The sequence below is a fragment of the Sciurus vulgaris genome, assembly GCF_902686455.1.
Source record: "Sciurus vulgaris genome assembly, chromosome: 16".
In the NCBI taxonomy this organism is placed as follows: Eukaryota; Metazoa; Chordata; class Mammalia; order Rodentia; family Sciuridae; genus Sciurus; species Sciurus vulgaris.
Window position 1 is genome coordinate 28,388,573 of NC_136477.1, and position 12,538 is coordinate 28,401,110.

At 41.8% G+C, this 12,538-nt stretch overlaps 1 protein-coding gene across 1 annotated transcript in view; it reads left to right on the top strand.

Annotated features, from left to right (window-relative positions):
* TRANK1 (tetratricopeptide repeat and ankyrin repeat containing 1) overlaps positions 1-12,538 on the top strand; it is a 137,223-nt gene that overhangs the window by 97,243 nt on the left and 27,442 nt on the right. Inside the window, 6 exon segments of the mRNA XM_079115631.1 lie at positions 2,584-2,838; positions 4,196-4,372; positions 5,471-7,189; positions 7,192-8,376; positions 11,224-11,423; positions 11,713-11,850. Of these exon segments, the coding sequence (XP_078971757.1) occupies positions 2,584-2,838; positions 4,196-4,372; positions 5,471-7,189; positions 7,192-8,376; positions 11,224-11,423; positions 11,713-11,850 (3,674 nt within the window).

Genomic DNA, 12,538 nt, shown 5'->3' on the forward strand with positions numbered 1-12,538 from the left:
TAATGGCTAATGTTGGAGTATAGGTTATTGTAGAATTGAATGTTAATTTTTTTCTTTATGAGAAAACCAGGAAACTTTCCCCAAAGAACTTTAGAAGATAAACTTTAGATAATTATGGCATGTTCTAGGAATTCTAAGTTTTTGAAATTTAGCATTTAAAAAACTGACATTTCAATAAGACTGAGATGTCTCAGTCTTACAGAGCGTACAGGAAGACATGACCAGAAAACCAGAAATGCTTTTCAGGATATATAGCAGATCCTAGCATTTAAGGCTTGAAGTTGTTGGTTTTTTGGGGGGAGGTGCTGGGGATCAAACCCAGGGCCTTGTGCTTACAAGGCAAGCACTCTACCGACTGAGCTATCTCCTCAGTCCCAAGGCTTGAAGTTTTGTGTTTGAGTCTTAGTTCTACCACTTGCTTGATCTATGACTTTGGTTCAATTACTTACCTCTTTAAGCTTCAATTTTGTCATCCTGGACTTAGCTGGGGAACTAATCTCATGAGATAATGTATAGATCAGTTAATCCAAAGTCCTCTACATAAAATGTTAATACTCATTAGCTTTTAGGGTGAGTTGAATAAGTTTCCATTGCAATATTTGGCTTGTTTTCTTGTATATGAAAGAAATGGGTCAAAGACAAATGGCACACACAAGTCTCTTGGATGAGCCCTTCTTTTGTGAGCTCTATTAGATGTGGACATTCTGTACAAATCACATCTAAGGATCCTCTTAGTTTTGGACTTAATGTCATCTGACACATGAAGTCATTCTTTTATACTAACTTAGGGTTATGAAAATAAAACTTGACCTTGGTCAAAATCTTTCAAGATGGCAATGTTACGTCTTGAATGTCCTTTGTTTCTTAGGGTCTGTGTTCCTGAGCTTCCTTTGTTTCTCTTTGGGGGATCCTGTGGGTCAGTGTGGGATCCTCTGTCTCTGGGTAGGCTCTTTCCCTTTTTCTCTGTGTTCCACACTCTTGTGTCTTTCCTATTCTCCCCACAGCTTTCCTCCAGAGTTAAGTCTTGAATTTACTTAACTCTTTTGTCTCTTTTTCTCTCCTCTTTGTTTCTTTAACTGCTCATAGAATGGGATGTTGATAACTGTTTCTGTTGGAATTGGCAGACTCAAATTGGCTTAAGTTGTCAAAAAAGTAACTTTCTTTTATCTTTCACTTCCATGCTAGAAATGAACTGTAACCTCTGTCAACAGCACCCATTCCCTCCCGTCTTACAACTTAACTGTCCTCTGGTCAGATTTTATCTTAGACTCTCAGAATAAATCTAGATCTCTAATCTGTGACTTATCCAGCATTTCTGGACTTGTGGACCCATTTCTTTCTCATGGCAGTTGGAACAAAAGTCCAAGGCTTCACTTTTGATCAGTGCATACCTCTGAACCAATAACTGATCAGGAGGATGGAGAGTCTTGACTTGGTTCAGGCCCAAATCATGTGCTGCCCTGTCCCTTTCATACCTTAGCAGAGTACTGGAGAGTGGGAGTGCAGTTACCAGAAGACCAGTGAATAGATTCTGGGGAAGAGAAAGTGCAAATGTTTATTTTAAAAGTTTGCCTTTTTACTTTTATTCTAATCCTTGTTAAAATAAGATGATAGACTTGCCTATATTTAATTTGTTCTTATTTTAAATGAATATTTAAAATATTAAAATGAATATTCATTTTAGAAAATTTAGAAAAAGATGGGAAGCAAAAACTAGCAAATGCAAATCAGGTTGCTCATATTTAGGTAATTTTTGATTTCTTCCCATCTGCTCTTCCTCCCTGCTTTCTTACTGGTAGGATTGCCAGACCAAATACAGAATGCCCAGTAGAATTTGAATCTCAGATAAACAATTATTTTAGTATATGTCCCAAATATTACATGAGATACACTAAAAATTTATTTTTCATCTGAAATTCAATTTTAACTGGCATGCTATATTTTTATTTGCTATATCTGGCAATCTACTTACTGAGGATCTGTTCTAAAAGTTTTTCTCTGTTAAGATTCATTAAAAGTGTGGCATGGAATAACCATTATCCTGTCTCTGGACATCAAAGACAGATGGCAACACTTATGTAGCATGATTCAAAATTCAGAACGAGGGATCAACCACCCTCTCACTATTATCCTACAAATCTTGACTTTCTAATTGTCCTTCAGTGTTCCCCTGTAATTTGGTGTTTCTTAAGCAGGGCATACACTTACTATTATGGAAAATTTAAGTCAGGCTTTGGCCTGACTCAAGTATGTTTGCCAGGCTTTTGCCTGACTCAAGTACTGAACTCAGTACTCTGCCTCAAGAAGCAATGGTCAATTCTTCTATATCTGGGGCCAGGTTCTGTACTCTCTTAGGGTATTTTTAATGTCCTCCATAAGCTTGTGAGGTCATTAGTTACATTGATATTCACGAGTGGTTAAGCAACTTACTCAAAGTTATTATTTGTTTATAGTTTCATCAGTGCTTAAAAATATTGATCTGTAATCTCTGTTAGTTGTGTGTAAATGTTGGGTTGTAATGGGGGAGAAAGAGAAATCATATGAACCTTTTGTCGAGTGTGGTTGATTTCTTATTTTTGAAAGAAATTCCTCCTGACCTGATCTGTGACATTAATCGAGACTGTGCCAACACCTTCATCAAGTTCTTACTGGAAAAACAGAAATGGCCTGAAGTGCTTCTGCTGCTAACACGCAAAGTAAGTGGGGAACCACCACCTGGAGATTGCTTCATCAAGGACTGCAACCTCTCGGACCTGGACATCTGCACCATCATTCCCCACCTCAGTGCCTGGGACCAGCGGAAGACACAGCTCCTGGGCCGCCTGATAGACAGTGGAGGTGAGAATGCCCAGATGAAATGCACTGGAGTGTTTTTCAGGTTGTCTGGACTGGTGGCCTGGCTTCCTCTTGCTTTTGAAGGCATCATGAAATTTTGCCTCATTCTCCCCACTGTATCTTAAGTGTTTTTGAAGCAGCTATGAGGGTTAATGAGTTTTCTTGTAGGAACTGTGCATTTTTGTGAATTTCAGTTATCCCTGTTCTCTTTCTATCATAATATAAGAAACATTAGGTATGTGGATGGTCCTTGGCTCTGGTTTAGTTCACAGTGGTCATTTCTCCCTGGCCTCTGGCTAGATTTTCCCTGCGAGGCTTTTGGTCAACTCTTATGATATCTTTTCTAATCAATGGATTGGGATTTGAGATGATTGTTTTTAGTGAACCAGCCAAGGAATTGGTGGGTGGAAACATCTGTCACTTGAATCAGAACAAGTGCACGTAACTGGGCATGTGTCTGGAGTGTGCAGACATCTTGCTAGATTGGCATTTATTTAAAAAGTAATTTAGAAACACCAACTCCCCCCGCAACACCTCCACTCATGTAAGCAGAAGTACCCTTCATAAGGTGCAGTAGTGCTTGGGTCCTCAGTCGTTAGCGTGCCATACACAATGCACAGCCTTTATGCATTGGCTGTACCCACAGCTTTCAGGAGGTAGATGGAGTGCCTTCTACAACTTATTTCTTCAAACCCCTTATGTGGAGTGTTACTTTCTTTGCTCAAAAACTGTAGTTATCATGGTTTCCTGTTTCATTCCTTGATTCAGTAAGCCCTTATAGAGTCTCTTTCAGGATTTGGTGCCAGGAACCAAGTCCACAGAGGTGAATGCTCAGCTGCTGCAGGTCTACATGGGGCAGAGCCTTGGTGGAGTTCAAGGAGACTGAAGTGCAGAGTGGGTTTGTGGATTGAGTTCAAAGGAAAGTGATACAGGGGGCAGATATGTGAAAGGGAAGATGGCAATTGAAGGCAAATACTTAGTAGAAACAAATCATGTGGGAAAGGTATTCATGTCCTGCTCACTGACTGTGTTGGATATTAGGCAAGCAGTAGGATTGCCATTATTCTCCTGCCCTGCCCTTACTCTGAGGCAATGCATGGTGGGAACTGTGGGTTCTGTGGTGGCATGAGAGGAGGGGCTGGCGGTGGGCAAGGCCTGTAGACAGGGCACTTGAAGGAGCAGGGCTTTCAGCCTGTGAGTACCAGGGTGGTAGGAGGATCTTGATAGTCAAGTCAGCAGCAGCCCTTCCTTGGCAACTAAGTGACAGAAGCAGTCCCTTTCTCTTTAGGTGAGCCAGGCTGTACCTCTTCCCAGGGATGTTGACATGCTTACAGATGCCCTTCTTTTCTTCCCTCTCCAGCCTTGCCCGAGGGTCTCCAGGAGAGCCAGGAGAGGCCACTGCTCATGTGCCTGAAACATGAGGACTTTGAGTTGGCTTTTCTTCTCTTGACCAAGGGTGCAGACCCCCACAGTATTTCTCTCACCGAAGGGGATACTCCTTTGCATGCAGCACTCCACATCTTTCTAGATATCAATGGTAAGCCTTTTTTAAAGTAATCTTTTCCTCGAGGAGTGTTTTAGTTAACTTTGCATCACTGTGACCAAAATACCTGAAAAGAACAACTTAGAGGAGGAAAAGTTTATTTGGGGCTCAATTTTGAGAGGTCTGGGTCCATAGATGGCAACTCCATTACTTTGGGTCCAAGATGAATAGAACATTATGGGGAAAGGGCATGACAAAGGAAAGCTGTTCCCCTCATGGCAATAAGGAAGCAGAGAAAGAGAAGGGAAAAAGGCTGAGGGGGTGACAGGGAAGATGCTCCTTTCCAGGGCATATCCATAGGGATCTCCTCCTCCAGCTTCCCCTCACCTGCTTACAGTTACCACCCAGTCAGTGCATTCAAACTATATCAACTAATTTGGTTAAGCTCTCACAAACCAATCATTTCACCTCCAAGGATTCCTGTATTAACATAGGAGCTTTGGGGGACACCTTGTATCCAAATCATAAAAGGGAAGAAGCCAGAAATTAGAACTGGTATTGTGCTTTTTGATCTTTCCATTTGGGAAACATTGTCTGAAAAAGGCCTATTTCCTGGACAAGCATGCCCATATCTCCTGGTCTCTTATCCATAGCATGATGAGAAGATGTGACCATCATGGTGAATGGTCAGGGTGGACACATTGATTTTTAAATGCCAAAGTTGACTATCCAGTAGCTGACAGATACTTTCCATTTATTTATACCATTTTCAAGAATCCTGGCATGCAAGATCTCACTGGATATAGTATTATAAGGTGATTTCTGGACTTACTCCTGACATTTGAGTTGGGGAATTCTTTGTTGTCTTGTGCATCATAGGATATCTAGCAGCATCTCTGGCCTCTTCCTACTAGTTGGTTGCCAGTGACACCCTCCTGGTTGTGACAATCAAAATGCTTCCAGATGTTGCCAAATGTCCAATGGTAAATAAATCACCATTAGTTGAGAACCACTGGGTTATTTAAATAACCAGATACTTGGGAGAGTTCAATGTTCTGAGATGTCCCAGGCTGGCACCTTTCTCAAACTTAGGTCTGCTGATCTCTGGGAAGACTGGCTCAATACTCACAGGAGTTTGTTTGTGTCTTTCAGCTGACATTGGCTTTAACTTCCTCAGCCACCTCTTGGATTTATTCTGGTCCAACCCCACTGAATATTACTACCTCAATCCTAACATCCAGGACAGCAATGGGAATACCCTCATGCACCTCCTCTTTCAGAAGGGCATGCTGAAGCGCATGAAGAAGTTAATAGACCTGCTGGTGAAGTTTGACATCAATTTCAGCCTGAAGAACAAAGAAGGCAAAGATGTACGGCACCGGATTAAGAAGAATGATGCTCTACTTTTAGCCTGGAATAAAGCTCTGACAGAGAGCAGGCGGAGGAGCAGGCAAGACTCTGCTGCCCACCTGGGGAAGCTCTCGAGGTCTTCCACTGCTGGTCATACATCTCAGCTCAAGTCTCAGGGTTCCTTCAAGTCACTGCCATGTAGCAGCACTCCTAGAACCCCCTCTGAAGGAGTCACAGTTCCTGACAGCTGGGAGATTCTCCCTGGTGCCCAGGTGACCAGGCAGGAGTCTGAAGCTACCAGGCCACGCTCCTTGAGAGACCGCCTTGTGCAGGATATCACAATTTTAATTCAACAGGTTGAGTTGGATACAGCCCTTCCAGAGGACTGTCCTCAGTGCCCTGAACCTCTGGAAGTAGGAGGTGGCATGGAAGGAAAGAAAGACAAACTCCAGCAAACCCTGAATGCTGGGAGCTCTGACTGTAGTGGAAACAATTCTGCTGTCCCTGAGGCAGGGGAAGGACATGCTCAGGCAGGCCCTGGGGCCTCACAGCTTGTTCCTGCTGGCAACAGAGGGAGGGAGGGCAGTGATGATCAGGACAATTGGAGCATGCAGGAAATCGAAGCATGCCTCCAGGATTTTGATAACATGACCTGGGAGATCGAATGTACTTCAGAAATGCTGAAGAAGCTGTCCAGTAAGGTTATGACCAAGGTCATAAAGAAGAAAATTATTCTTGCTATTCAGCAACTGGGGAATGGTGAGTGGACCCAGGGCCTGCAGAAGCGCCTGAAGCACCTGAAAGGAAACATCCGGCTCTTTGAAGCTAAGCTGGACAAAGGAGCTAGGATGCTGTGGGAGCTTGCCATTGATTTCTCCCCTCGATGCAGTGAGAACCCAGAGAAGATTATCTCTACAGAGAGAAACACATCCTCCCTGGAGAAATCGGGGCGGGTCTACACGGAAATCATCCGGATCTGGGACATTGTCTTAGATCACTGCAAACTGTCAGATTCCATCATGGCCATCTGCAGTGCCTACAACCGGGGATTGTCCTGTGTCCTGCGTAAGAAGCTGAAGGGTATCAACAAAGGCTTAGTTTCAGCTAACATGAAAGTCCAAAAGCGAATACCCCGCTGCTATGTGGAGGACACAGAGGCAGAGAAGAGCAGGGAGCAAGTGGATCCCGAGTACTTTCCCCCAGCCAGTGCAGTGGAGACAGAATATAATATCATGAAGTTCCACAGCTTCAGCACCAACATGGCCTTCAACATCCTCAATGACATGACAGCAACAGTGGAGTACCCTTTCCGAGTGGGTGAGCTTGAGTATGCAGTGATTGACCTCAACCCTAGGCCACTGGAGCCCATCATCCTCATTGGTCGGAGTGGCACTGGGAAGACAACCTGCTGCTTGTACAGGCTATGGAAGAAGTTTCACATTTACTGGGAAAAAGCTGAGCAGGCAGGAAGCCCACTGCTGGCCAAACAGATCTGGCCAAAGAGAAAGTTGGAAGCAGAACCCAGAAAAGGGGTCCAGATAGGGAGCAAAAAGAAGAAGAAGAAGAGGATGAAGAAGAAGAAGGTTCCTTTGAGGTGGAAACAGTAGACAGCGTAGAGGAGGAGCAGGAGAGTGAAGCCTGTGTAGGGGGAGCAGGGGTGGAGGCAGTGGGGGATGGTCATGTGGTAGAAGGGTATACCCCAGAGCATCCCCACCAACTGGAGCATTTGCATCAGATCTTTGTGACCAAGAACCATGTCCTGTGCCAAGAGGTACAAAGGAACTTTATTGAGCTTTCCAAGTCTACCAAGGCCACCAGTCACTACAAACCACTGGAACCCAATGTTCACAAACTCCAGGACCTGAAAGATGAGAACTTTCCTCTGTTTGTCACTTCCAAACAGCTGCTCCTCCTGCTTGATGCTTCTTTGCCCAAACCATTTTTTCTGAGAAACGAAGATGGAAGCTTGAAAAGAACCATCATAGGATGGTCCACGCAGGAAGAGTTGACCATCCCTAATTGGCAAGAAGATGAGGAGGAGGCTGAGGCAGATGGGGACTATAGCGAGGAGGATAAAGCTGCAGAAATGCGTGTAGGTGACAGTGACCCCCGGGTATATGTGACATTCGAGGTGTTCACCAATGAGATATGGCCCAAAATGACCAAAGGGAAAACCTCCTACAACCCTGCACTGATTTGGAAAGAAATAAAATCTTTTCTGAAAGGTTCTTTTGAAGCCCTCAGCTGTCCCTATGGGAGACTCACTGAGGAAGCATATAAGAAATTAGGTAGGAAACGGTCCCCCAATTTCAAGGAAGATCGGAGTGAGATATACAGTCTCTTTTGTCTGTATCAGCAGATCAGGTCCCAGAAAGGTTATTTTGATGAGGAGGATGTTCTGTACAATCTGTCTCGAAGGCTGTCGAAGCTCAGGGTGCTCCCCTGGTCTATCCATGAGCTTTATGGTGATGAGATTCAGGACTTCACCCAAGCTGAGCTGGCACTGCTGATGAAATGCATCAATGACCCTAATGCCATGTTCCTCACTGGAGACACAGCCCAGAGCATCATGAAGGGTGTAGCCTTCCGCTTCAGTGATCTGCGCTCTCTGTTCCACTATGCCAGCAGAAACACTGTGGATAAGCAGTGTGCTGTCCGCAAGCCCAAGAAGATCCACCAGCTGTACCAGAATTATAGGTCCCACTCTGGTAAGTCTAGCCTGGGCTTATCTGCTGGGGAGGTGCATGGGCATTGACCTGGGCACAAGGGAGCTTCAAGCTAGTGCCTAACATGCTTTTGCAGCTAAAGCAAGAGTCACATTTTGGAGTTTTTTTAGTATTTACACTCAGGAACAAGAAATCTTATTATTTATGCCACCACTCATTCAAAAATCAATAATTAAAAATGTGGTTGGGTAAAATTTGTCATGGCATGGAAACATTTCAGGGGAACACTTAAGCTGCTTTGAGAACTTTTGTTAAAACACCCTGGAAGAACTTGCTTAATCTGTGTACATTAATATACTATTTAGAAATCATTAACCTTTAAAGTAGCTTTTCTCCCAAGGAAAAGCAAAAAAGCTGGGTTGCTTTTTATTTTTATTTCAGTTATGCCCCTTATCTGTGCCAGGCATGATGCTAAGCAGCTTACATCTAGTACCTATGCTTAACTCTCATAGCAACCATATAAGGTAGATATTGTTCCCATTGTACATAATAGGAAGCTGAGGCACAGAGCATTTAAATAATGTGACACCAACACCAGATAATTTCCTTTATGGTTTATAAGTGCTTAAAAATGTTCTTTCTGTTCTAAATTATTTATGAACAATATATGATGTTATTTTATATTTTAAAACCTTATTCAATAGGAACAATATATGATATTATTTTATATTTTAAAACCTTATTCAATAGGATCATTCCTGTTAAGTGTTTCTGCGGCTGTGTTTTTGCCATACAATGTGTTTTTGAGATTTCTGCATGGCGTTTACATGGCACTTCAGTTCATGCATTTTTTTTTTTTCTTTTTTTAGTTGTTGTAGATGGACACAGTACTTTAAAAAAAAATTTTTTTTAGTTGTCAATGGATCTTTTTTTATTTTATTTATTTACATGTGGTGCTGAGTATTGAATGTAGGGCCTCACATATGCCAGGCAAGTGCTCTACCATTGAGCCACAACCCAAGCCCCTAGTTCATGCATTTCTCAGTTATTCTATTAGTACTCCATTTTATGACTGTGTCACAATTTTCTATCCATTTTCCAGGGATATTAGGTTCCTGTCTATTTTTACTGCATATTTTTAAAATAAGTTGTATTTTTTATTGCTTTGTAAGAATTCTTTATGAATTTTCCCTTCACATCTTTTGTTGATTTCATATATTGCAGTTTCTAATTCCATTATGTGAAACACTGTTTTTTCTAATATTTTGACATATACATTATATGTATTTGTCACATATGTCACATACATATTTATTGAATATGTGGTGAATATACATGCTATGTTTAGTGAACATTTCCCTCATTTTAAAATTATTTTCCAGGTTGAAATTCACATAGAACAAAATTCACCCATTTGAAATGTTCAGTTTAGTGAGTTTAAAATAAATTTACAATGATATGTAACTGTCACGACTTTGTAATTACAGAACATTTTCATCACCCTAGAAAGAAACCCCATAACCATAGGAATTACTTCTCATTGCACTCTTTGTCCCACTCCATGGCAGCAACTCACCTTTCCTTTTCTGTGGATTTGCCTACTGTAGATGTTTCATTGAAATAGAATGATACAGTATGGGGCCATTCCTGTCTGGCTTCTTTCACTAAGCACAATGTTTTCAAGTTTTAACCCATGTTATATTGTGTGTCCATACTTCATTCCTTTATATGGTTGAACTGTCTTTTATTCCTTGAGTATGAGATATCAACCATTATTTATCTAGTTTCCTGAATGTTATTTAAGTAGATTCCAGTTTTTCAGTGCAATGAATACTTGTGCTCTTGCCTTTTCTGGTTCGTAATGAAGAGGGAAACACAGTAGCAACTGATTTGCTTAGATGCAGCAGTTTCCACTTAGGCTCATGATTAGTGTTGGATAGTAAAATTTTCCTTTACTATTCGGTAATAGTAATGGGGATACATATGCCCATTTCATGATGTTCTGTTTAGACCATTATAATCTATGTATGTTAAGTAGAGAACATATGAGAAATGGAGAGACCTAGGAAAATGTACATTCAATCCAGTTTCAATCCTATCACTTGGAGGCATTTATTAACTTCTCAGACATAGATGTCCCGTTTGTAAAAGTGTGATTGTCTCATTTGTCTCACTAGATTGTTGTGAGGATTAAATGGAAGATTTCTATGAAGATGACTATTGTATGTTAGGTGTTTAGTCAATGTCACTTAAAGCTTAGACAAGAAATGGGATGTGGGGGGAAACTCTTTGGAAAATATTTTCTCCTGTTCTGACAATTTTTCTTAGTGTAGTCCTCTTTCAGCTGGGTGTAAACCTGGAGGAAAAAGTGGTAGAAGCCTTGGGTGTTGTCCCCAGCTAACATCCAGTGCTACTGTTACCATGGTAACGTTGCTTCCAGTGTTCTGAGCACCAATGAAAGGAGACAGGGTAATTCTTGTTTTCTTATGATAGTCTCTACTGGTCTCTTTTATGGGCATTATAACAGCTCTAATTATTTAGATTACATTTCTGCCTTGACTCTTCTTTAGGAGGTAATTTTCTCTAGTAGGATTATAAGTTGGGAATGATGTTCCACAAAACCCTCTCAGCACAGCAGTGCATCTCTGCCTTCATTCATTGCACCCAGAGTAGTACAGCTTGGGGCCTCATTGATAATCAAAGGAGCACTGGAAATAAACTTGTAATTATACAATTATACATACTGCCAGAGCAAATACTCCTCAGGGGTAAAAAAACAAAAGCAACGACAACAATAAAACAAACAAATAAACAAACTCCCAAAATAAAATAGCCAAAACCTCAGCTATGGTGTACAGTATCTGACATGTGTCTTCTGTTTTATCTCAGGAATCCTCAATCTGGCATCAGGAGTAGTGGATTTACTTCAGTTCTACTTTCCAGAATCTTTTGATCGACTTCCCAGAGATTCTGGCCTCTTTGATGGTCCCAAACCAACTGTTCTGGAGTCTTGTAGTGTAAGCGACTTGGCAATTTTGCTAAGAGGGAACAAAAGGAAAACCCAACCCATTGAATTTGGTGCCCACCAGGTGAGCTCCTTGGAATTGTGTGTTTTGTAATAAAAGAAGTTTGCAATTGAAAAAAGTTTGAGAGGCTGAATTATTCATAAGGCAGAATTCAATAGCTCTTGTCCAGAGTGGATGAGCTCCAGAGATAGGTGATATGACTAATTGTTTTAATATTTCCCTTGTCCTGACTGACCAAGTCCATGCTGGCTGTTTCTCTTTAATGACATTACTTAACTGCCTCCCATTAGAACACATTGGCCTTTACCAGGCTTTTCTTTGTAGAATTTGATTTTGTTTTGTTTTACCTCAGGTAATCCTTGTTGCCAATGAAATGGCAAAGGAGAAAATTCCAGAAGAACTGGGGTTAGCACTTGTGCTGACAGTTTATGAAGCAAAAGGCTTAGAATTTGATGATGTTCTCCTTTACAACTTTTTTACTGATTCTGAGGTATGTCACACTGAATTCTTCTCATATAACCTGAGACTATGAACTGAAATTCCACTCTGGGGAAAGAGAATTTGGAGCTGAGGATGTTTGTCACACAGGTGCCTTTTTGTGTTTTAGAACACAATTCATTTTAGTGTGAGGGGTGAGTTTTGACCATGGAGTGGGTTGTTTCATGGGATGTTTTGGGCTGGTTCTCCCTATACCCTTATTTGGGTACATGCTTTGTCTTGTCTTCATCTTCTGAATGCCTACAATTCAAGTGCCAGTTTCCAGTTTTCATTAGCTACTGTTGTCCTTGGCTCCCAGGGATGCCTAAGTTGGAGCAAGCTCTAAGGAGAGCCTTACAAATGAAGGCAAGGTTAGCAATGTCCATCCTATGAGGACAGAACTGGGCAAGGTCAGTTCATAGACAACTTCAGGAAGACAAATGAGACTTGGCTTCTTTCCTGCTGGATCAGGTAATATGGGGGACAAAAACCACTGCCCTGCCTGGGATCTTTCTATGGCATGGCTTCACTATCACTGCTTGCAGCCCAGGTAGACCAGGGCAGCCAGAGAGTCCCCAGGTTGACCCCCAGTGACTTCTGTATCAGCCATCATTTTGACTTGGCTCTTGAGTCCTTGTGATGGTTTTGTTCTTCAGCTTAGTTCATTTTGGGGAGAACCACCAAATCAAGACCATCATCTT